This window comes from Peromyscus eremicus, chromosome 7, assembly GCF_949786415.1.
Source record: "Peromyscus eremicus chromosome 7, PerEre_H2_v1, whole genome shotgun sequence".
Taxonomy (NCBI): domain Eukaryota; kingdom Metazoa; phylum Chordata; class Mammalia; order Rodentia; family Cricetidae; genus Peromyscus; species Peromyscus eremicus.
Window position 1 is genome coordinate 36,695,415 of NC_081422.1, and position 25,297 is coordinate 36,720,711.

The 25,297-nt window shown below is 46.9% G+C and overlaps 1 protein-coding gene across 2 annotated transcripts in view; it reads right to left on the bottom strand.

Moving 5' to 3' along the window:
- Nucleotides 1–24,768, bottom strand: part of Tecta (tectorin alpha) — a 67,951-nt gene extending 43,183 nt beyond the window's left edge. For both annotated transcript variants that reach the window (XM_059267673.1, XM_059267672.1), the window contains exons 1-9: nt 24,705–24,768; nt 21,366–21,499; nt 18,426–18,713; nt 14,666–14,803; nt 14,116–14,281; nt 10,349–10,761; nt 4,506–5,076; nt 2,031–2,623; nt 64–637 (exon numbers count right to left, since the gene is read on the bottom strand). In XM_059267673.1, coding sequence (XP_059123656.1) covers nt 64–637; nt 2,031–2,623; nt 4,506–5,076; nt 10,349–10,761; nt 14,116–14,281; nt 14,666–14,803; nt 18,426–18,713; nt 21,366–21,499; nt 24,705–24,768 — 2,941 coding nt within the window. The remainder of the gene's footprint in view (nt 1–63; nt 638–2,030; nt 2,624–4,505; nt 5,077–10,348; nt 10,762–14,115; nt 14,282–14,665; nt 14,804–18,425; nt 18,714–21,365; nt 21,500–24,704) is intronic.
- Between the last annotated feature and the right edge of the window lie 529 nt (nt 24,769–25,297).

Here is a 25,297-nt window from a genome sequence, read left to right on the forward strand (position 1 = left end):
CTGAAACCATGGTAGAGCTCGCTTCCCCGGGCCTGGCCTCCCCAGGGTGCAGCGTTAACTTACGGCAGAAGTCATAGGTCCTCCAGGGCCCCACCTCCACGTCTGCATTCTTGCAAGCACTGGCATAACGGGCCACAGAATCACACAGCTCCGACTCGTTGCCTCCGCTCTGGCACAGGCGAAAAAGGCAGGTGCGGTAGTAGGCGGTGACGTTGACCACCCCATGGCACTCCAGGAAGGAGCTGTTGGAAGGGTCATTGATGATGCCGCACCGGGAGCGGCCCCGGTAGAACTTGAGCAGCTCGGAGTCATTGTTACAGGCCTTCAGCAGGTCCCCACACTCGCCGTTGCAGATTTCCTCAAATGTCGTCCAGCTCTCCAAGAACACGGCCAGGTTGTCCGTGCACTTGCCATTCGGAAGGCAGAACTCGTCGCTGGCGTTGGCATTGAAGAAGCCACACAGGCCCCCAGTACAGTTGAAGTACATGGTGGACAGCCGGATGTACAACAGGCCCACATCCGAGTACTGGACCGTCACCACGCCCTTGGACTCGACGGTTGTGCTGTTTTTGTTTCGGTAAATCTCCAGCCTCCCCGAAGGATGGAAAAAGGGTAATTCCACATCTTGACCATTAAGCTGAAAAATCCAAAGTGCTGCCCTCAGTGACAGGGACCCGTGCAGGACCCACTACTTCTGGGGCTGGGAAAGAGCTGGCTCTGTGCCAGGACCAACTCCTTGAAAATACCAAGGAGCTGACGGTGTATGTAAACTGCACACAGCCACCAACTGTTTAGTCACAGGCTTGCTTCTCTCTTTGGAAACCCCCGTTCTCTCATTATTTTAGTGTGTCCCAGATCTCAAGCTAGCCCCACACAAACACACTGAGTGAGACTGTCTTGAGGGGCTGTGTTCCTCCTGCAGCCAATTTCCCTTCAGGCGCTGTTTCCCTGACAGCGCCCTTCCTCCACACCTCTCTGGCTCCTTCTTTTGCCATCAGATTTTAATTTTTGCCTGTGCCCCAGACCGTTGGGGCACATCGAGGAGAGCTACTGTCTAGATGTCCATTCTCCTGTCTCTGCTATTCCTTTACCAGATTAATCTCTGTCAACTCGCTAATGGGGCTGAGCACACAGCCTCTTCCTTCTGCGGACATGTGTCTCGTAATCTCCCTAGGCTGCGTGATGGGGATGTTTGTTTTCAGAATGCCACTCAATTCACGTTAGACTGGAAGGAGGGAGAATCCTTTCCTGGCACCGCTTCATCTCAGCCACGTCAGCGAAGGGACCCTCACCTCGCCCCTTGGCGCCTTCTCTGGATTCAGACATTGGTCTAAGTGATGCCCAAGATTCCTTCCAGAACTAATGAGCCTGGACACCTGATGATGGCTGCATTAGCCCATGTCAGAGGGAGAGGAGGCAGCATGGCAAGGCACCCCAAGGAATCTTACCTTGACTTCCATATTGTGAACATGAACTCCCTTCTACATGTAGAAGGGATATGACATCATGAAGAACATAAACAACAACACCCAGGCTACTTGCTCTTAAATCCCATTTTGAAGCTGTGTGTCTGTCCTTGAAGGAAGTTTCTTAACCTCTCTGTACCTTGGTTTTGACATCTATATGATAAAGGTAATTATTACAACCTACTTCATGAAAAAGGCTTAGAATAGTGCTTGGCACACAGCCTTCTGTGGGGACTTGTTCTTATAGAGAGTGAGTTTTACCCACACAGCCTTCTGTGGGGACTTGTTCTTATAGAGAGTGAGTTTTACCCACACAGCCTTTTGTGGGGACTTGTTCTTATAAAGAGTGAGTTTTACCCTATCTATTTCTGAAAATTCCAACCTGGCTCTGTTTCTCCACCTGCTAGAGTCTCATTTTGGGTCAATCATTTAAAAAATGCCACCATATGGGAGCATGTTCTTTTTGCAATCCACTCACAGCCAGAGGAAGGAAGCCAAGCCAGATGAAAGGGGCAAGTTCCATCACTCCATCCGAAGACCCTCGAAGGAAGCAAGGAATCTTACCTTGACTTCCAAAGCCCCGACTCCTCCTATCTTGACCTCTTGGTCAGCCACGAGGATCCGAACACCCCGGAGCCAAGCAGGCCCCGCATCAGGCTTCTTCTTGTTGATGTCAATTTCCAAGTACTCAGGACGCTCGGGGCAGGTCTTGAGTAGTGTGTAAGAGAATTCGGATGGGAAGGCGTAGGCGGCACCGTCAAATGTGTGTAGCACCTGGTTCTGGCTGAGCAGGCACACAGTCTCCCGCTTGGGGAAGCAGCCCTGGTAGCCATCCTCCACAGCACACACCTCCCCACTCCGGCAGGTCTTGTTGAAGCAGTAGACATCCCCTCCCTCCTCACATAAGCACTGCACCGTGCAATTGGCCGTGGCCCAGAAGAACTCCCCCATGGTATAGTAGTGACCATCGAAGTCACAGCCGCATTTGTGCAATGGGACACACTGGCTGGTGCTGAGGACAAAGCCCTCGTTGCACTCACAACCTTCTGTACACGGTGTGGCACAGTTCTGAGAGGCCGTCAGATCTGAGCAGGTGTCAGGGCAGCTGCTGGTGCACACGGAGTAATGGCTGAAGCTTGGGCACCTCACGGTAGACACTGGTGCAGAGAAAGGAAGACAGCTCGGTCATAGGTGAGCAGACCCCAAGCCAGCAAGTACAGGGGCTGGGAGAACACAAAAATGCTCCCCCTAGATTACTCAGGACCCCAGAGTGAGGGTCAGGTGGCCACTTACTGGAGAAGAGACCGAAGGGGGCCACCTATAAGTATTGACACCATTGCTTTCTTCGTATGCTGCAGCTGTGAGATTGTACCTGAACTTGAACCCACTGAAATTCACCTTGAGGTTGTCTGTCCTGACTGGCTTAGCCCCCATTCCTGAATAGAGAGTTATTACTTAGGGATCTGCAGTCCTGAAGATGTTTTCAAATCCCTCCACCAAGGACATAGCAGATGCCTTGATTTTAAAGAGCATGGCCCATTCTTAGAGGAAATAAAACTTTCAGGAGAAATGAAAATTGTACCCGTTAGAGCAGTAACTTGGAGACATGAAATTTCAAACAAGAAGGCACTTAAAATATTTGAGTGTGACCGAGGCAGACTGTGGAAATGAATTCCTGGGACATTAAAAATGAGAAAGAAGCTGAGCAGTCTGCAGAGTTCATGTGCCCGTTCCTCTGGGAGGCTTGCTGGGAGCTGGCTGCCTTCCGAAGGCTGTCCGTGCCTTAGAAGCTTGCTTCTCTTATTTAAAAGCATTCAAGTCTACATAAATGTTTGAATCTAGTTGAATTCAGCAGGCATAAGTCTAGTAAACCAGCTCTGAATTAAATATAATTCATCCCAGTAAGAGGGGTGGGGTGGCTATAAGACAAGAACCAGACCAACTAGGAGAGATATACAACCGTTATTTATAAAAATTTAGTTGGGCAATTTGGAAGCTCTTGGATTATATAAGGCTCAAAGAGAAGCCATATTCAACTCGAATGTGAATTATGATATGGCTGCTCTGGGTATAATAGAGGCTGGTCAGTCACTCACACAGCATGAAAGATACACTGTCACTTGGTAGTGTGACCAATATAGTGAGATTTGAATCTGACACATGATGATTTATGTGGATCCAACCCACACTTGTGGAGGGAAGCTCCCTCTAGCCTTGGAATTCAGAGAAACTTTTAAATCTCACCTCCATCACCTCTCAAAGGCATGGACAGAAATTATTTACTCATACAAAGGGAACAAGGGACCAGGAAAGAGACAAGTTATTATTGTGCTTTTATATAAGTAGGAAAGGGGAGGCTTAAATGGGATAGTGGGGTAGAGAGAAACAGTCAGAAGCTAAGCAGTATGGGAAAACTTCATCCACAAGCCTATTGTAAAAGGACCTGGATACACCCACAGGTCCAGGCTCCCCCTGACTACTTCTGGCTAGGCAAGAAAAGGGCTTCCTTCCTGATGGGCTGTATTCTCTGTTCACAGCCCTTTCTCGGACCAGATCAGATGCTGCAGAACAAAGGTCATGAACGGTGAAGGCCTTGGAGTTGGGGACCAAAGCTAAGGCGCTAAAGAGCCATGACAGAAGCCTCCGCCGAGGAGGGAAGCCAGCCATTCCCCACGCGGGCTCTTCCCCTAAGTACCATCTGCACCTCCTCAGCAACTGCTCCAACTGTGGAAGCCCTCCCCGCTGGCTCAGCTCCAGGCTGTTATCCCCACTATGGGGTTTCCCCTAGCCATGTACTTTCTGTCACTCATTTCCTGTTTCTAGATGCCTTACGTTCATCGACGGTGCCTTATTTCTTAGTTATGACGGTGGGAGGGGTAAAGTAAAGATCTCTGCACAGTTCATTCTATATAACTTGTGGTACTTCAATCCCACCCTCACTCTTGGACCATCATTCTTAACATGGTCTGGAGGAGGCCTGAACTCCTATCCCTGCCCCTGTACAGGGGACACCTTTCATAAGATGGCACACCAGCTTACCACACCCAGTTTGGATTCTCCAGTCTCCGATTGGGATGCCCAGGGCTTGACACACCAAGGCGTAGGCCTGAATGGCTTGGCAGAGGAGCGTGCCGTTGTCCCTCACGCTGCACAAGTCGTACACACAGCTGTGCACAAAAGCCGTGGCATCCACGACAGTGCCACACTCCCAGAGTGGGCCGTCTGTCTTGTTGAGGAAGCCGCAGTAGTCGGAACCAAAGTAGAGGGCCTCGGTGGCAGCATCACACTGAGTGCAATTGTCCACACAGCCAGAACCACACTTCCAGTCGGCGTGGTAGACACGCCAGCTCTCTCCCAGGTCCAGCACCGACATGGCGGGCCTGCCGTCTGGGCGGAGGAAGTCATCCAGTGGGTTTTTATTGTAGTTCCCACAGAGCCCACAGGTGGAGTTTATATAAGAGCCCGGGATGGAAATGGAGGCATAGTGCTGGCCATCAAACGTCACTAAGAGCCCAAAATCTGTTTCCACGGCAGTAGACATGCCACTCTGGTAGATTTTCACTGCCCCCAGCTCTAAGGTGACGGGCAAAGAAGTCACTAGGTCATTCACCTGCCAACAGCAACAGTAAAAGGTGGGTGAACAGGTGGCCATGCGTGTGCCGCAGCGCAGGTTGGCAAGGGATGGCAGAGCAGCTGTCATGGAGAGAACAGTCACCCCAAGTTTCCAGGCTTCCATGGTCTTACCTCTTCCTGTGGCTGATGTCTGGGGGAAAATACTTAGAGAATGGTGAGCTGTGGGCCAGAGGGCACTGGGCATTTGAGCCCAAGAGCTCTGACAGTTCTCGCGCCATTGTGCATGTCTCTGGGGACTGGCAGGCTGGTACCCTTCTTGCCCGGCGCTAGCCTGACTTCAAACTTTTGCCTGAGAGGTACATCACTTTGATTTCCCTTTTTATTTCTCTAAGGATCCATTAAGTCTGGGGTATCGAATATGCTCCACGACCCCCTCACTGCCCTCTGTATCCCCTGGCCCTCCTGCCAGATGATTTGTGGTTGTGCCAACTTTGTGATGCTGATGGTCTTGGAGGTCACGCTAGGGCCTTACTCTAAGCATGACACACTGTGGCTTCTTGACATCTGAACGACACCATTCCATCACCAGCATCAACAGATCTCAATCCTTCCTAAGTACCAAGCCCTATGCCGGGATCTAAGAAGTAGGGGGTTAAAGAAATAATATTCACCCTTGTTCCACAAGGAGCTCCCAGCCTAGTGAAGAAGAGGCACACAAACAGATATTTATAGTAGTCAGTTTTAAATATGAATCAATGGGTGTAATGGGAGAACTGAGTGAACACTTAACCCAGCCTCGGGGACTCATACAAGGTTTTTAGAGGCAGTTAAATCTGACTTGAGTTTTTGAAGATAAACTCAAGTTGCCAGATAAAAACCCTGGGGTGGGTGTTGAGCAGAGAATTCCAGGACAAGATAATAAAGGCAGGGGAATAGAGGTAACTGTGTGGGATGGGAACAGTCATGGGATATTCAGGAATGCTGAGGAAATTAGTAGCCAGAGATGAAGCTTAAGACACAGGCCAAGTCCTAGGGCTTGTCAAGCAGACAAGCAGTGTTCTAAGAGTTTGAGATTACCAACAAGTGTATTGGTCAAAATTCCCTTCCTTTGTATAACCTAGTGTTTATCAGGGAAACTAACCACTAGCAAAGCAAAAGTATATAACATCTAACGATGTGTGAGTTCAGATCCCAGGGTTCAGAAAGAAGCTTTATAACTATAAGTGAATGGCCAGGGCACAGCTCCATGGGAAGGTGGCATTTGAGAGAGGAAGAAGCTTTGGAGGGAGAGATCAGGGGGCCCTAAGGTGGGGGTGTTTCTGTGCACTGTAGTCAGCAGGGTCTCCATGCAACTGAGCTGAGCAAGCAGGAGAGGGCAGTGGTAGCTGATATCAGGCAGAGTAGCAGCCAGAACAAGACAGGGCTACGGCTTTAGCTCTGGGCAAAACGTTGAACCAAGAGGGTATTTAAAGCAAAGGATCGGTTAGGAGATCTAACTTCTGCTTTGACAGAACCACTCTGGCTCCCATGTTGAGAACAGACCTTGAAGGGCCTTTCAACCACGTTAAAAACAAGACAACACAGAGCAGAATTTCTACTCAGTAGGGAGAGAGCCCCTGAAGGGGTGTAAACAAAGAAAGGACACAGGAGCTCTGCATTTCAGGAAGCTGATCCTGGCTGGCAGGAAGTGCTTGCTGAACTAAGTCAAGAAGAGAAGCAAGGAGCCTAGCCAGGCAGCTGCTGCCAGAGCCCAAGAGAAGACAAGGGTAAAAACCAAAACCAGACACCAAGTGGGAGGGACAAGCTGTGCAGCCTACTTAGTTGTCCCCCTTAGTCTCTCCTGTGGCTGAATAAGAACTGAGGGAAGACTCAAGAGCGAATCTCAGTTTGCTAGAGAACATGAACAGGTGGTCTGAAATGCCTCTAACAGAGAGCCCAGCTTTATTGCCACACTTACTGTGCCGAGCTTCTGAAGATGTTCGTGTTCAGGAGCTGGGGTGGGATGATTAGTCCTGTCAGGGTCCTCAGTGGGCCTGACTTTAAATACACTTGGACTTTCCAGGCTGACCTAGACTCATACTGGACTCTGGCATGTGGAAACATATGGACAGGAGTCTATCTTCCATGGGGGCATTACATTCTGAGTTGGAAATGAGGTGATAAACTGTTCAGATGTTGCTCTCAAAGTTTACTAAAGTAAACATCACATGTATTCTCTGAGATTGGAAGCAGACCCTCGACAGAATTACCTTTAATGGTCTGTTCATGGTGATGTAGGCTCTGACTAGTCTGTACCTCAAAATCCTGACACCTTCTGCTTATTGCCCAGTTTCAAAGTTACTACTACATTTGTAGGTGTTTGTCATAGCAGCACCCCACTCCTGGTACCAATGTTCTGTCTTAGACTGCTTGAGTTGCAATAAAATTTTTATAAACCATAGAATATTCAAGAAGCCAAGAAACTCAAGATAGGAATGCCAACAGATTAGTGTTTGTAAAGGCCAGTTTTCTGGTTCATAGGTATGCATTCATGTGATAGAAAGGGTAAATTAGCTTTCTGTGGCCTTCTATAGGGCACTAATCATATTCATGAGGGTTCCACCCTCATCACCTAATTATCTCCCCCACCCCATCTTCTAACACTACCCTCATGAGAATTTATTCATAGAACATCAACATATGAATGGGGAGGGCATAAACCTTCAGACTGTAGCAATGGTAGAAGATTCATTCCTACTTTTAATTTACTAGCAACAGACAGACCTCTTTGCTTTTCCTTCCCCTTGTGTTCTAGGTACTTTCCTTGTCAACAAGTCTCTCCTAGGATGTGCACAGGGACAGGGTGGGGAGGGAGAAGAGAAATCACCAAGTGTGGGGCTTGGACATGGTAATATGGAACCAGCATGTGCGGAGTGCCTACTGTGTGCCAGGCTCTGCGCTGGGTGATGCACGTGCTTGTTGTATTTAATGTTGATGAAACCTGAAAGGTTCTTATCATGTTCTCTTTATTTTAATTGAGGATAGAGCTTGTGACAGAACTAGACACCTGCTGAGGTGCTGAGGTCCAAAGCCAAGCTTCACCACTGCTTCAAACTGTCTGTATCAGCTCTGAGTGGAGACAACCAAGCACAGGTTGTAGCCTAGGTGCCCGATCCAGGGACACAACTTCTCTCTCTTTACAGAAAAGGAAAATGAAGCCAGAGGCCACTCTGCTGGCAGTGATAGCACAGGTATTGGGCAGGTCGAAATCCACAGTCAGAGCTCTCCATCCCCTAAGGGCTAGATGGCCTGCACATCTCCTGGAATATGGAACCTAAACCATTCAGGTTCATGATGGGGAGAAACCAGAAAACCTGTAATCACTAGGAGACATTTGCTAGGTATGGATGCTCATTTATGTTGGCTTTCTTTGAACTTCATTAGCATGTATAACCCAAATTGTTTACTTTATCATTTGAGAATAGACTCAGTGGAGAAAACCCCATTGAAAGAATGCTGCTTCTAATCCAGCAAATGGAGACAGGGTTGGAGAAAGGGGACCTGTGGTTTGCAAGGATGCAACTTGGGCCATTTCAGGCTTGGCACAATATGGCTAGGAAGTCAGCTGCTTCCCTGTAGTCTTGGGCTCCTTCCTGTTTCCCGGGCCTCTCTCTGGCTGTCCCCACATCACCCTGGGTCAGGGCTCTGCATCCATCTAGCCACTCTGCCCAGTGTGGCAGGTGGATTCAGAGGCACTGGAAACCATTTGGCAAAAGGAAAAGGACGCCGTTGTTAGCTTGCAGTTGGAGTCACATAACCTTTTCTTTCTAAAGCATTTATATTCACATCCACATCTCCCTGTCGCTACAGAAAATTGAGGAATCCATGCCCTACGCCTGGACGGTGGAACAGAGCCATGCGAAATTAGCAGAGCTGCGGGGCCTGAAAGAGACGACAGTGTCCTTTCTTTCATTAAAAAAGAAAAAATGAAGTAAAAAGTCCAAGCGTGAGCAAAAAGGAATTTTAATCAAAATGGAAAGTAGGGACGAAGCATGACACTTTCTTTTCGACTACTGGTATCAGACACACCAGTTTTACAACACAGGCCAACTGGGAAAGCTGGTGAAAAAAAAATTAGCCAGAGATGTATCTAACCACAAGGATAAAGATGGCACTCAATGGCACAATATAAATGTGCAGTGGAAAAATTCCAAACTTCTGTACCAGAGTCCTTCGCTGATATAGGATCCTGTCCCTAGAGAGACTAGCCAAATAACAAGCAAATTGGCATTTCAACTGTGGTCATAGCTCACTTTCCTGATTATAAAGCTCATGAGCTGCAGACTTGAGAATGGCAGAGCCAGAAAAAGTGGAATTAGTTCCCTGGCTTTTGTCTTTTGTTGACTATGCTCCAGCAATGAAAACTACAACACATTTTTTTTTATTAGTTCTGGTTGGTACTCTACTTAACAACCATGCACCAGGATTAAGGATTGCCTGTGTTACACCCTTGTGGTCTCCAAGTTATGACTGCTTGAATAAATACATGGTTACAACAAGGTCTTCATTAGCATTATGAAAATCAAGGCCTCCACCAATTGAGTAATTGCTAGTAGCTTCAGGCTTTCCCTCGATGCCCCTATAACAGGAGTCATTTCCATATGCTAAACAGGCCAGCAGAGATTTGTGTTCCTCCCTGTGGGTGTGGGCAGAAGTGGGGGTTTCTGTGGAGGGGCATTTGAGTAAAACTTTCCTGGGATCTTTTCATACAGGACTTACTAAGTGTATCACCAAGACCACTCTAGGGTGATACCTGTGGCGACATCAATCGGTGTAGAAGTTTCTCTGTGAATCAAATAACAGTTCTTGGGCAAACAGGATGGGGTCCTGAGGTAGGTTGAGGATGACCCTAAGGCTATACTGAATTAGGGGTTAGCACTCTGTGCTTCCCTTGTAGCCTGGGCATGACCATATGACTTTTAATTATTGCAAGCCAAGTCTATGAGGAACTAAGCTTGTCTTTCTGTTACAGTGACTTCTGAGAGACATACACCTGTATGTATGTGTATTCATGTACATGTGGAAACATGTGTCTACCAGTAAGGGAACTAGGAATGTGAATGTGGCTTTTTTAAAAATGTATGGTCTCACTATGAGGCTCTTGCACAAAGAAACTTTGGCCTATTAAAGCATCTTCCAAGGCAAGAAGGGCATCTATCTGTTTGGCACTATAGAAAGACCAACAACAAAATGGTAGACAGAGGGAAGCTTTCCCCAGGCTGAAGCATCTTTGGATTCTCCATCTCTCCATGATGTACAGAGGGTCTTACCTTGACTTTTCCATAGCTCCCTTTTGGGATGAGAATCTTGTAGCCATTGACCTCAACAGAGAGCTCCTTCACCCATGAGACGGCAGAGCCCCCTCGGTGCTCATTCTTGGCCTCCACACTGAAGAAGGGGAGGCTGGAGGTTTGTAGACACTGTCGGGCCAATAGGTAAGCACAAGAGCCTTGGAAGTGGAAGAGGAAGCCATCAAAGGTGTGGTAGTGTGGCTCCCCAAACACCACACAGGTGCTGGTCTCCACAGGGCTGCAGTAGAAGAATCGGCCCTTGGGTTCGCACACCTCGTAGGGGCTGCAGGAGGCCTCCTGACAGTAGATCTCATTGTTAAAATCCAGACAGCGGCACTTGATGGTACAGTTCAGATCATCCCAAAACACCTCCCCTCGCCGAAGGAACTGTCCTGGGAATAAGGACATCAGAGCCAACGCTTACTATTTCCCTTTCGTGCCAGGCACTGGGACAAAGGCTTTGCTTTGATCGTGCCTTCTCATGCCACTCATGAACCCACTTAGGTAGAGATTACAGACTGTCACCCTCATTTGCCAATCGGGGAAACTGAGGCTTAAGAGCAGTTGAATAATTCATTCAACATCTCTCAGCAACTCAGCCAAGATTCCAAGCTGAGTGGGTCTGAATCCACTGTGAGCTGCTGGCATTGTTAACTCCCCAGCTGGTGAGCAAGCCCACAGACAAGCAAAGACACATTGCCTTCATCTGTGGGAAAGTCTCTGACACTCAGGAGCCATTTCCTTTTCAAGAATACGAGCAAGGGCATTCCAAAAGCAGACCCAGCGGATAGCCACAGGACTCGGCAATCAGTTGTTTATTTCCTAATTTGTTCATTTAATCAACAGTCCGGGCAGCATGTACCCCAAAAGGTCAACCGGGCAGCATGTACCCCAAAAGGTCAACAGCACAAATCAGGAGGCAGACATAAATCCTAGCTTCCTGGGAATATTCTAGAGAAGACTGGCCTCTTCTGTGCTACTTTCAAAGGTTCATAAATACTACTGAGCTGCTGCTCAGGCTGAATTTCAAGCCTTGCAAGTTCTTTTCCCTCCAGCTCCAGGCCCTGCCCAAGTCTGGTATTTCTCTTTATCTTCCGGAGAGAACCTGCTGACCAAGTCTAGGTCAGGGGGAGGACCAGGGAAATGGCTTTAAGGCATGTGCTAATTTTTAATAAATATTCACTACCATTTATTTGGCAGACATTTAATCTTTAAAATCATTTCCCTGAATAAATTATCTAACACACACACACACACACACACACACACACACACCAAGACTCCCTAATATCTTGCAAGCTGTACAAGCCTACCAGCTTAACCCCAGAAGAAGACAGGGGGACTTAGGAACAACTCTTTCTATATCTGTCCAACAAGAAAATGTCTCAACAAGCAATTATGCCTCCTACCTGTTGAGATTTGCACCTAAAAGGAGATAATAGATGTAGTCATATTCCCAGTAGGTTGTATGCATCAGCCCTTAAAACAGGCCCTAAATCCTCCAACACTTTGGCACTAGCTCAAGGTTGCATATCTTTTAACAGCCTTCACTCAGTATCATTTCCAGTCTCTGCATTTCCAGGCTTCCAATAAATGAGAGCAAAATATCTCTGAATAGACCAGGTTTGGACTGAAAGGTAGACGCTCTGTGATAATTTTGTTTGTGAAATGATGATTTAATAAGCCATCTCTATGGAACTGAGTCCCTTGCTATAAGCCAGGCCAAATCCTGATCTCATTAGATTGATATACGTCCAGTGGCACATAAAAATGCACAAGTCCTGTGTGGATATTGAATTTGCCCTGCATATGAAACCCAAACACATAACTCAAGAGGGAAAGAAAGCTGTGAGAGTGAGAACATTGCACACAGCTGACATCAGACTATCCCCACAGCTCTGCCAGCCAAGGCTGTCCATCACCACAGTGCTCATTCCCAGGACTCAGGTGAGAGGTCACCACAGAGAACGCATGGTACAGTCCACAGTCAGTGAACTCTTCAGCGCTTGAGCAAAGGGAAGACATGAGAGTCCAGGACCGAGATGAGGAGGCAAGGGGACTGCATCTCACACAGATGTTAAGTAATGTTGTATTGACCTTCCCACAAGGGAAGAGGGACAGTCTCAGAAACCATGAGGGACTCTGGGCCTAGATGCTTCCCTATCCAGTTTAATACCCCTTTAGCTGCCTAGCGCTTGCTTCTTATTCCAGCATGAAGGACTTCACAGAGTCCACAAGGCTAAGATGCCCAGGCAAGCCATCCTCACACATAACCTTGCCTTAGGGCAAAGTCAGAGGTTAGGTAAATCAGTGGATGACTGCAGAAGGCATGGGAACTTCAGACCATATGAAACTGGCTTTTCTATAGATTGAAAATTGAAGCTGAGTCAACAGAGATGTCTGGCAGCAAAATATGCAGATTATGCTTCCTACTCAAGGAGGAGAGATCTCCTTATCCCAATGCAAAAGGTTCTTACCGATCTTCAATCGCTTTGTTCCAACACTTCTGTGTTTCCACAATACCCTGTACCACGTTTATTATAAGTGCCACACCATGTCACCATTACATCTATGTCTATTTCTTTTACTGTAGTATTATCATGGGCAACTAATACTGACATCTCTGCTATCCAAAGAGTAGCTGGGGTTCAATAGGTTTCTTACATTGTTCTTTAGAAAGATAAAATGGATAGACAGATGGATCAGTGAATCAGTGGACAGTTGGAGGCATGTGAATAGATAGATTGATTGGAAAAATAATGCATGGATGGGAGGATGGTTGGATGGGTGGCTAGGCAAATCATTGGATAGGACGGTAGATGGAGACAGGGTGGATGGAGAGGGGAATGTTGGATGGGTGAGTAGCTTGGCAAGAGGATGGAGAGGTAGATGACGGGAGCGTAGTGGAGATGGATCAGCCAATAAGTGGGCATTAGATAAACAGACAATTTCTTGCTTCTTATTGCTGTAGCCTCTACTTCTACACGCAGAGATATTAACAGAAATCCTGTTTCCTGGATACTTTAAATACGTAGGAGGCAGGAATCAATACACAGGGATGCTCCTGTGAGAACTCCAGGGCTATTATGCACATCTGAAGAGATCTTGGCAGTTGAGAAAAGATGCCACACTACAGAGGCCAATGTAAAGAGAACTCACCGTGGAGCCTGTTCACACAGACCTAAAGCAGCTTTGATTCCCCAATCCCTGAAATGTCTTTCTACCCCTGAGAGGATTTTAGGATCTCCCCCCAAAACTCAGCTACCTTTTCTTTCTCCCCGTACTAGGAGCTACTGATTTACCATTACAGGGACTTGGCGACACTCCAAGTTCACCCACGCCTGTGGCTCTACAAAGGGCAGATGGCAGAAGAAGAGTAAAGATGAGGACGGAATCTTAAATGGGGAACAACGACAACAACAACAAAAATAACGTGAAACAGGAGGGCTCCCTTCTGTCCATCTGGCTGAGAAATCACTTAAGATCTTGGCGCACTTTGGAGACATTCCAAGCTAGTAGCTACATGCACACCACAGGCAAGGCCTCGGAAGTGCACCACATGCAGGGCTGCTCCCGGGGCGATGAATGTGCATGCTCAAATTACCTTGATCTCCATCACGCAGCTGAGAGGTGTCAAAAGAGTAAGCCATCAGGAATGAGTTCTCTCCCCGTGGCTGGAAAGCTCGCCTGTCAATCTAAGGGAAAGGAACCCTGCTCTGTCAGAGAAAAAGAGGAGAGGTTTTTACCCCTGGAGGTGCAGCCATTGGCTGGGTCAATTTCCTTCCCATCAACTTTAAATGCCCAGCGTCCTGGAACATTGACATTCGTGGTCTCTTGGATATTTACAATCTCAGGAGTTCTTGACCCCGGAAGGCTGAAGAAATTCGTGAGGTTTCCACCATTAAATCCCGCCTGGAGGGGAGAGAGAGAGAGAGAGAGAGAGAGAGAGAGAGAGAGAGAGAGAGAGAGAGAGAGAGAGAGAGTTTTGAGTGTATACCATCCCTGTTACTTAGCTGAGCAAACTACTTTATTTTAAGAATTCATCACATTTGGAAACAAGAAGTTCCTTTTCCTGGACTCCGCCAGGGTTCAAGGTGTGGAAGGCCTGTCTAATTCACCCCACACCCACATTAAGGTATCAAAGATGGACAGAGCTAGCCTCTCAGTGCAACTTCAAGATCAGGCGTGTGTTTCTAGAACAAAGGCATTGGCAGGACTCTGTCAACGATGCTGAGAAAAGCAAGCAAGGGATGTAGTGGTTTAAACCTACAAGAGGACGATACGGGAACCTCCTACCTGTGCCATCACACCTCCAAGGCCTGTCAGGGGGTCACCACCACTGGCTGTCCCAGTAGTCCAGTTGATTTCATAGTAATTAAAGAGTGTGAACGTGTACGAGCCATCAGACACCAGCACGGCCTGGAAGGTGTTCACCTGCAGAATGTGCAGAGCAAGCTCAGGAGCTCATCACCCAGTGGTGGCTCCCCTCCCCCCACAGCCGCTATGTGCCCCCCCTCACCCTCCACCCTACCCCCCAACAGCTCCGAACTGCACCGCAGCCCAGCCCTCATGCTCTGTCATCCCTCGAAATTTGTTCTCGCCTCCAGTGCAAAAAAGCAAGATGTGTAGGACTGTGCATCCAAATGAGAAATTGGCTGAGATAAACCTGGAGTCTGACTCAATCCCCCCACCCCCACCCCACCCCCACCCCACCCCCACCCCCTGAGATCTCTCTTGGACCAAAACAGAAGATGCAAAGGACCTGCCTGAGCATGCTATGACTTGAGAGCACCGATAGATGGCAGTATGAGAATAAACTATAGGAAAGAGTCAAGCCAGGGACCTCAGCACAAATACCTGCACCCACAGCGAGAGTGGGCAGGGTGGGGCGGGGAGGGACACAGTGAACCCAAAGCTCCATCTAAGTGGTCCTCTGGTGTGGGCTCTCCCTGTTCCTGGAAAACATCGCTAGTCTGGATGAGATGTCTCCCCATTTTAAAATGAAAGTTGGGAAGTGATTTTTAAGAAGCACTTTCTGGAAAGAAATTGTTCCTCTAATTGAGCATTTATGCATTACTTTATATCTGTAAAATCCTCAGTGCTCATCCGTAACTCAGACCAAAGCTAATATGGGCAACGGTTTGGGTTCATTCCATTTAGAGCTAAGAAACTAAGGACTAAGTGGAATGAGTTGCTGGAAATTGGGCAGTGACAGAGCCATGGAACATGGGATCGAAGCCAGAGCACCCAGCCTACTCTCAGAGCACTGTCACTCCATGCTTTCCTAATCTTAAACTTTCCAGAGGACAGAGGTGTTACATAAATCCAAACCAACCTTGCAGTTGGTCCTCAGATACAAGCTGCATCAAGCTTCGCCCTTTCCTATTTCCCTTCCCCAACCCCCCACCCTTGGACCTGTGTTTTCAGGAAATGCAAATCAAAATAGAATTAAAGTAGCAGTTATGACCTTTCTCTGTTCAAGCCTAGCCCTTTTCCCATCTGCCTGATAGTATCCCAGTTAACATTCAGGGAGAGAGCAGAGGAAGGCCCAAATTCCTATCCTGTGTAATCAGACTGGGGTGGAGGATCTTGGAAGCCCATTCTAGACTATCCCAGGGAGGAACACCTTGCTAGTAAAGAAAAGCCCTTTTTGTAAACGAGAGCCTTCTCCTCCGGCCCCGGGCCTGCCCCAGCAGATGGCGTTTATGATAGAGCTGGCTGGGTATATGCCTTCCTTCTTTGGGCCCGTTCAACAAAAGAGGAAAGTGGGACACAGGAGTGAATGATCAATAAACTCAAGGTTTCTACAAGATCACTAGTGGGGCCAGAGGCAAAGGGTAGGTGCAAAGTTAGGGTCGTGCAAGGACTGAAGCGGACCCTTTTCACACCAGCATTCCCCCTCAGAACTGAATTTCTATCAGTGTCTATGTTGGAAATATCTTTGGCTCAAGCAAGTTTTGAGAGTACCTCTCCAAATCCCACCATCCCTTCTTACTCCTAAACCAACCAGCCACCCCAAGGCTGACTATATCACACATGCACAGGCACACTCACCCCTCACCTGCTCTTACACACACACACACACACACACACACACACACACACACACACACACACACCGCTACGCACATATTTTTCCAATACTCATTTAAGACCCTTCTGGATCTGTTTTTGCACAACCTTGTTTTTCAAGAATTCAGAGAACTTCTCGGGATACTACCTGGAGGAGGCAAGGGAAGAATGAGTCCAGGACCCAGCCTACAGAGTTCAGGTGTGAAGCCTTTGCTCTATCTCTTAGGAGGCTTCAATCCCTATCATTGTCTCCTTGGAATATAGCACTTGGGGAATTTTTATGGGGATTAGCTGTGGTTGACCCCTGGGACCAACAGGGCTGGTACACAGTTAAAACTTCGGTGAACACTAGTTCTCCTTAAGCACACCTATTTCCTCCCCTGCTGTGCTTCCCTGACACTCCCTTCTCTAAGATCTCTCTAACCCTGTGTTTAGTGGACCCGGTGATCGGCAGTCTTGGGTGGGACAGGTGGGTCCATTTCAAAGGGGATGGATGGGCACTTTGTTGTTCTTCGTCATCTTTTTTTTCCTCTCACAGAGCGCAAAGCTCTCCAAGGTTTCATCATTCACCCTCACAGAAAGAGATCTCACTGGCTTTAGAGATTCACTCCCAACTAGAAAGCAGAAAGTACCCACATTATCTTGCCATTTTTATGGCCAGCAGAGGTTTTGGTAGTGGGGAAAATGGTGGTCAGCACTTGACAGGTGTTTCTTCTCTCCTCTGCCCCTTCACTGACACTAAAATGTATCGATTGCTGGCACCCTGCATCCCAGTGCTGTAAGATATGAGGCTTAAAGGACATAAAATATCACCCGAGGAGTCGTTAGTGATCCATAACGTGACAGAGGGAGATGCATGCTTCTTTAGAGGTTATTCCTAGCCAATGCATCTGCTGTTTAAACGTGTGTCTTTCTGTTCTGCAGGACCTCTTAGCAATAAAGTGCTTTGAGCGGCTCTCGTCAGACAATGCTAAAACACATGCTCATTGCATCCTAGCTATGGATTGCAAGACCAGCACTTTTTAACCTCACTCTGCTACGCAGGGATTTCTGTTCCAACCCTAAATAGTCAAATCATTGCCAGGAAAACAGATGGAATTAGAAATAACCCTAAGAAAGAAGAGGATAGTTGTTGGTTGTTTTTTTGTTTTTTTTTTTTTTTGTTTTTGGTTTTTTTTTTAGTGTCTTTGCTTACTAGGGAACTGCAGTTGAAGATGCATATGTTGGCAACTTCAGAAATCTCCACTATCATGGTCACCCAAACAAGCTGTACACATTCATGGAAACTGGGGTTTTGCCCCTGAAGGCAGAAAGTTGATTGTCTCTATGATATTACCAGAGATAATCTTTTTTATTTGACTTTTATTTGACTGCTCATTTGGGATCTCAGAGCAGATGCTGAAACTTTATTCAGGAATTGCTTTAACTGCCCACTCTAATTAACATCAAATATGAATCATTTCAGCCCTGGTCACAATAAAAAAAAATGTCATAACATAATAAAATGAACCAGGCCGTTTGTTCCAAATCCAGCATGCTGCTTTTCTCTTGCTATCAGATTTTATGGAGGGGGGAGAAAAGGGAAATTATTGACGGTAAGAAACTTTTGTGCCCCTGGCAAGAGAAAAAGACCTTTGTGTCCCTCAAAAGATCCCTAATCACATGGCCTTGGACAAGTCTCTGTGTCTTGGTCACTCCCCTAAAATAGAACACTATCTACTGCAAGAATGTTGTCAAGGGACTCCTTTTAGACATTGGTAATGAATTGTGATTGGGGAGACACATCTGAAATATTTCAGCTGACTGGACTGGTTCACGCTGATATTTCCCTCTGTTTCCTGGAAAGTAGGTGGCAAGACCCATTAGTTTAACTCAAGCAAACTGACATTCCTCAGCTCTACCAATTAGACTCCTGCTCAGTAGCGGGGATGGACAAGAATTAGATGTCAGAGACCAGTGGAAAGTGGAAAAGTTGAATGATTACAGGTGTGGTACTGCTGCCTCCATAAAACGTGACTTCCTCCCAGGTGACGATGAAAACCCAAGTGGCAGAGAAGGTTGTCATGTCTTTGAAGTACTTCCTGATGTCCTTGGTGGCTCTTCTCAAGATGGCAGGGTCCATGGTCTCTCTGTAATAGATCTCCCCCCGAATTCCATTGTGCACATCTGCCCAGAATGGAGCAATGAAGGCCCTCCCATCCGTCAGGGGAAAGGACTCCGGCGTAAACTGGCTCACTAGCACGTTGAAGGAAACAACACCATTGTTATTGACCTACAAAAATAAAAGAGGTTTTGCACAGTGGACCCGAAAACAGGGCAACTTCAGGGTTACCCACCAGAGCAGACACACCGCCAATCCCATCAATGAGAAGGGCTTTTAAATTGCTGACTTTGAACCCCGAGACACCAGCTCCATTGTTCATATGAGGAGGTTTGCTTCCTCCCACACAGTCTCGTGGGTTTTCTCTCATGTTCAGTTTGTAGCCACATCATTCCTGATTAATAATCAGTCTCGCTTTCATGTTCTCTGTTCTATTCCTACGTGCATTTATTGAACGCTACTGGGGTGTGGGGCGTGTGTGTGTGTGTGTGTGTGTGTGTGTGTGTGTGTGTGTGTGTTAAGCCAACCTAGGGGTAATGGAGACAAAAAGAGACAAATGTGTTGAGAGTCACAGATGCAAAATAGACAGGGGGAAGCGGACCGACATGAAAGTACTGTTCAATTTAATAACTAAAGCGCTTCATGGTGTCCCCTGTGCCTTACTCTATAATGAGTCAGAGAAAGATGAATCAGACGCTCCTTTGCTGAACTCAGATCTCAGGGTGAGCCATGTTACGCTCTGGGTGAGCCATCAAACAAACAAACAAACACACATACAAACAAAACTTCTCTTGATGTTATAAGTACTTCCTCACTCAGAAAAAGGACAAGGGGAAGACCTTGTTCAGTTTCTGCCTGGCTCTTGTCATGGGAAAGTGCCTTTGCACCACCTCTGCATAAAAACTGAGACACGAATACTTTACATTGTATGTGTAAATGACTTCCTTCTGGTGACTGTTTCGTGATCTGTAAATGGCTTAGTAAATGCAGGAAATGACAAAACCTTGCTGCAGTGTTTTCTCTCGGTTCACTAGGGACCTGAAATCAATCCTGTGTCTGAGAGAAATGGACTTAATCTGGTGGCTTGTATGACTTCAGTGGCAGGAACACCTGTGGTGGGAATACTTGCCGTTCCCGGGCAGAGAAAATCTAGGGATGATTGCCCTCTAGGTCAAATTGTTCGTTATATTCCTATCAATCAGCAGCAGAGTAGACCTTAACAGTGACCCTAGTCCCTTAGGAAAGGGCTTTGCAGCTGGACCTAGGTACCTCAGAATGCATCAGAAGAAATTCTGTGAGGTTTAGGGTGTGAGATGGCCAGCGTAGGGGGGTGTTGGAAACCTGTTGTCTTTGAGGAACAAAGAGCCACCCAGAGGCCTTTGAATGGTTGAAAGACTGTACTACTCAGAGCACTGGAAACTCACGGTAAGTTTACCCTCCAATGATCCTGCCCTGAACTATGGTTTGTCCTTCTGCAAGGCCATGGATTTTTAATCTCCGTGTCACACTGTGTGGTGGAAGAGAAAGAGGAACTGGATGAAATACATGCTCTAGGGGCCTGGGAGGCCAAGACCCCCAGAATGGAAGGCCTCTCATCTCCAAAAGCAGGTCAGCACACTCAAAACTCACAGTCAGCTCCCTCAGACACAGACCAGGGAGGCCCCCCCCCCCCCCCCGCTGTGAGGAGGGCATAAATGCAGTTAGGATGCCAGAGTCATGTATTTGCTAGGGAAAAACAGGTGCAATTAAAACACACAGGCGCACCTGCGGAGGAGGTTGGCAGTGCTCACATGTGTTTTGATTGTGTTCTAGGGTTGAGAGCAGTGACTCTCAGACTTTTGTGGGCACCAGGATTACCTGGAGAGCTCATTAAGGTAGATTAGTAGGCTCTCTCCCCCCACCCCCCGCCCCAGGTTCTCAGTCAGCTGGGGTGGAAGGAGACATGGCAGGTGATACTTGGGATGTTCAGGAGCCCTTAGTTAGAGCAGTGGGAGAGGGGTCTTCCAGCTGTATGCCAGAAACTGCCAAGGCAGCAGTCTTAGGGCAGACAAGGAAATGCTCCAAATTTCCTTTGTGTGTTCCTCCAGGGTAGGGCACAGACCTAGGGTGAGATGCGGCGGACTCTGCCTATGTCTCCGTTGGTCCGTGAGGGCAGAAATAAAGACAGGGCTCAGCTGCTCCAAACCACAGTCTCCCCAGCAGCTGCTTCAACCATCCAAATGACACATCCTGAGAACGGAGGTGCCTGGGAGAGCTCTGACAACCACGGAAGTGCTTCCCAGTGCAGGCTCGACCAAGGCGCGGGCTCGACAATGGCACCCCTCTGGCACAGCTACAGCCCGAAGGAGGGTGGCCAATTCTGCAAACAACTTTTATGCAATCTTTGATTACCCATTTCTCGCGCTCCAGCTCAGCTTCAAATTGGTCGGAAGCCCAAGAAGAGCAGATGCCTAAACTTTTCACACCCCCAGAAGGGAGCAAAAAATGATATTGCTCCTATTGTGGTTCATTGTATCTTTTTTTTTTTTTTATCATGTTGAGTAGCAGAAATAATGTGCACGGCATTGGGGCCTCTGCTTCACTTCTGTGTTTAATCACCCACAAAGGCAATTTATTGCCCTGTATACTCCTCCACTATGAACATTAGCCATTAAATATACCTTTGACTTTCTTAATCATAAAACCCATCAGCTCATGAAATCTCAGAACTTGTCGTTTTGGCTGCCAATAAATCCTCCATCCTCAGAGCCCTGGAAAAAGGTATTTAAAATGCTTAATGACCAACAAAAGGGAGCGCAGCTCCAGAGCTGTTTCTGCACTTACATAGACGGTGCGGTAAGGAACACCAAAGAAGAAAACAGGGATGGCCAACTTAATCTCAGATGAGCTTCCATCGTCTACTTTAGGGGTTTTGGTGTCATTCTGCCAAAATGGATACATGAGCTCCCTGGGCTGGGCTGTCAAGAGAGACGGTGTTGACATAGATTAGATGGCAGCTGCCTCTTCCCTTTGGCAAGCTACTCCCCTCCGACCCACTAAAGCCAGCTTGTCTGAGTACGGTTTATAAGCCAAAGGCAAGGCAGACAGCCTTTCCACCCATGCTGTACCTAATCAAGGATCTTCTGTCTCTGGACAAGGAGGGAACAAAAGGAACACAGTCGCTACTTAAAGCAAAGACCTATGTGCTTTATCCCTCTGTGTCCATGCATCAGAGAGACCGGTGGTGACAGTGAGTGGGTAGGTCGTACCACCATGGGTTCCTGGAGCTCTCAGTGTATGGAGGTGGCCTTTAGATCTGGCATGGCTGAGGAGGACTTGCCTCTTGAATAGACAACCAGATGGCGAGAAGGTAGATGTAACCACAGAGCACCCTCTCCTAAGCTAAGAATTCTATTTACTAGGATGGTTGAATCAGCTTCTCCTAAGACTTGCATCCTTTCTGCCACACAGCAGCGGGCATCAGAGCCCAAGAGAAATAATATTGGAACCAGCACAAAGTGGGGAGGAAAGGGTTGGTAGTAACGGCCTGTGAGTGACCTTGACTGAGACTGGCCCAAGGCTGTCTGCCCAGCTCTAGCCACAAAAAGCAGACATGGAATCCTCCAACAGAGGGAGGGGTGTGTGTGTGTGTGTGTGTGTGTGTGTGTGTGTGTGTGTGCACATGCATGTGTGCATGCGTGCGTGCATGCATGTGCACGTGTGCGAGTGCTTGTGCATGTGTGTGTGTGGTGGGGTTGGGGGTGTGGAGTGCTGAAGTGCTCTATAGGGCAGACACAATGTTCTTCCTGGTCCTCTTAGTCAATGACGTGTTACACAGACCCCTTCTGTGACAGCAGCACTTCTTTCCAGGATGCTTGGCGTGCAAACTCTTGAGTTTCCCATGCAAACTCTTGCAAGGTGTGGCCCAGACTTGTGGGAAAAATAAGATAATGTCCCTAGGTCCTATGCTACTTAGGACCTGAGGCACAACTGCACCTCTGAAATAATCAACATGTCATGCCTGGTATCACTTTTCTCTGCCGCTGTTCTTTTTTCTTTTGAATGAAAGTTGGACAACAGGACATTTTTCTTCCTTTGAAAGTTTATCTGCAGTTTTCTGGGGGTGGGGGTGGGGCAGCTGATCCACGCTAGGCTGTAGCCACAGCTCTCAAGCCCGTCCAGAAGCTGACACCCAGTCTCATGTCACCCCTCCCTCCGGGAAAGTCCCTGCTTTGCACTGATGGAGCCGATAGGATGGAGGACAGCTGGTCATGGCCAGTTCTGCCCCTTGGGGAGTCTTTTAGCAAGCAGACAGCAGCTCCTGAAAAGAGCTTGCAGAGTGGACAGACAGCAGCCTGGAGGGCCAGGCCAAGTGCCAGCTCCTTAGTTCTGGAGTGCGGAGTTGGTGCGGGTCCACCCTGACAAAGGTTCACTCTCTTTCTGGGGGACAGCATCAGGAAAGCAGGCAACTAGTCATTAGTATTCACACACTGTGCCGCACATCTCAGAAGTTTCTGGGAAACTGACCAATTCCTAACCTGGAGGAGATGCTGTGGCTGTTTGATGCTCAGGAGTATTCAGCCAGTGACCTGTGTTTGATGTCACAATCAACATTTAGAAAGGCCCTTGGAGCATTCTTATTGACATGGTAACAAAGTACAAGTTTCTAGAAGATAAACACTTCAAAAATTTATTTGCAATTCTTACTATGGCATTAAACACAGGTACTTATTAAATTTGAAGGTAATAGACTGCTTTGAATTACTAGCACATATAGAACCAAACCAAGGTTTGTCCTTCATGGGAAGCTTTTTGGGAGTCATGCCCAGTATGGAAAAGGGCTCCAGTTAACATGGCATAATAACCATTTCCATGCAAAGGTTTAATTGGTATTTTGTACAGCAGTGGCCAATCTTATCTGGAGAAGGGACAATCAAAACTCCCTTTTAAGGAAATATAAAACATTGATGATGGACGGAGACCACCCTAACTTCTCTGTCTGTTCCAAGATTCTTCACTTAGTTTGTGATTTTGAACAGAAATAACAGGCAGTTAAATGTTTTCCATCTTAAGAACATTACAGATAAGTACATCTATTACTGTGCACCCTCAATAAAGATCTGTTGAATAAAATAAGGCACTCAACAAAAGGGAACAGCCGTAAACAACAGTGATTTCCATCTCAGAGCCTATTACTATTGAAAACAGAACATTTGGCAGCATAGCCCACCGATAGTGTCAGAGTTAGCAACAGAAACACTATCCTTACCCATTCTCGCTCTAAATTGGGAATTACACAACAAGTATAGTTGTGTTTCCAGGATTTCTCTTTTTCACCAAAGAAAAATACACTTCCTTGGAGTAGAGGTGGAAGATGGAGTCACTGGGATTATTGTAGGGAAATCATTCTATTGTTATTTTGGGTTACATCCTACAACTATTAACTCACCCAATTCTAAGACAGTGGACATGATCTTAAAGGGAAGGTCCATCTAAGACACGGGACCATGCAGCAACTGAACTTAACACATGAACATGCAAAATAAAAGGGCTTTGGAATATAAGCCCTAAAAGAACAAGATGTACATGGATTGTCCTATCTTTCTAATCTAAAAACCCATGAACAGCAGTAGGAGGAAGACATACACATGGTCCTTCGCTAACTTAAGACAGAGATACAGAGAGAAAAGAAGGGATCCTGAGCATTGAGGGAATTCATTAGCTTATTTCATAGTTTTACATTGTTGGCCAATGTCATAAGTCCCTGAGAAACTGGTCATTAATACCAAGGCTATTGCTGTAACTTTCTAACTTGGAGTTAAAATAAGAACACTGTGTAAAGTCTCCAACAATAAGCTAAATGGCTAAATGGAATGGATGATGAGGGAGGGGGTGGACAGCCTCAACCCCTGCATGTACTTGCACTAGAATTTGTCTGTATTATTTTATAAACCTTAATTGGTATATACAAATTGTGTTCAAAGTTAAATAAGAAAAAGTGAGCATCGTTCAAAGTTAATGCATTTTACCCTTGACAACAGAATTTAATTTACTTTTTTTTTTCTTGTTGTATCTGCAGACACATGTACACCTGCCCTTGCAATTATGGTGCCAACAAAAGTGTCTCTTTATAAATTCAAGAGCATGCTGATCAAGAGCTTTATGAGATTCTGTCGTACTCACCTTGGTGCTGTACAAGTGCGAAGATGAAAGAGACCCAAATTCTAAGTAATGATGAATAATTCATCCTGGAATTTTAAAAAGAAAAAGGAAAAAAAATCCCCTGCTTGCCAGAGTAAATAGAATACCAGGTGTGTTTGGTGGCAGATCCCGAGACACACCACAACCATCACCGAACAAATTCACATCACAACATCAATCCTTCAGAGTCGGTTGGAATTCTCAGAAGGCTAGAGGGTCCTCCTGCGTTCAACACTTGGGGAACAAAGTAAACCCCCAGAAGAAGGCTGCCTAGAAGTGTATTAAATGGTCAGGGAGTTAGATGGGGGTGATGCAAGCTATAAGGAGCAAGGGGAAGGTGTCTACTCTGTATCTGACTGAAAAACAAAAATAACATCCAACTCCAAAAACACAGATCCCAGACTGGGTGTCTGGAACTCTAGCCTCTGTAAGACCTCATTGCCCTCATTTTCCCAGAGTATTCTCCATCAGGGTCAAAGAAATGTTGGTTAAAATAACACGTGTTTCTCCAGGTAGGAGGATTTAGAGTATGTCATCCTCTTCTCAATGACATGGAGCCAATCCATTATTTTACG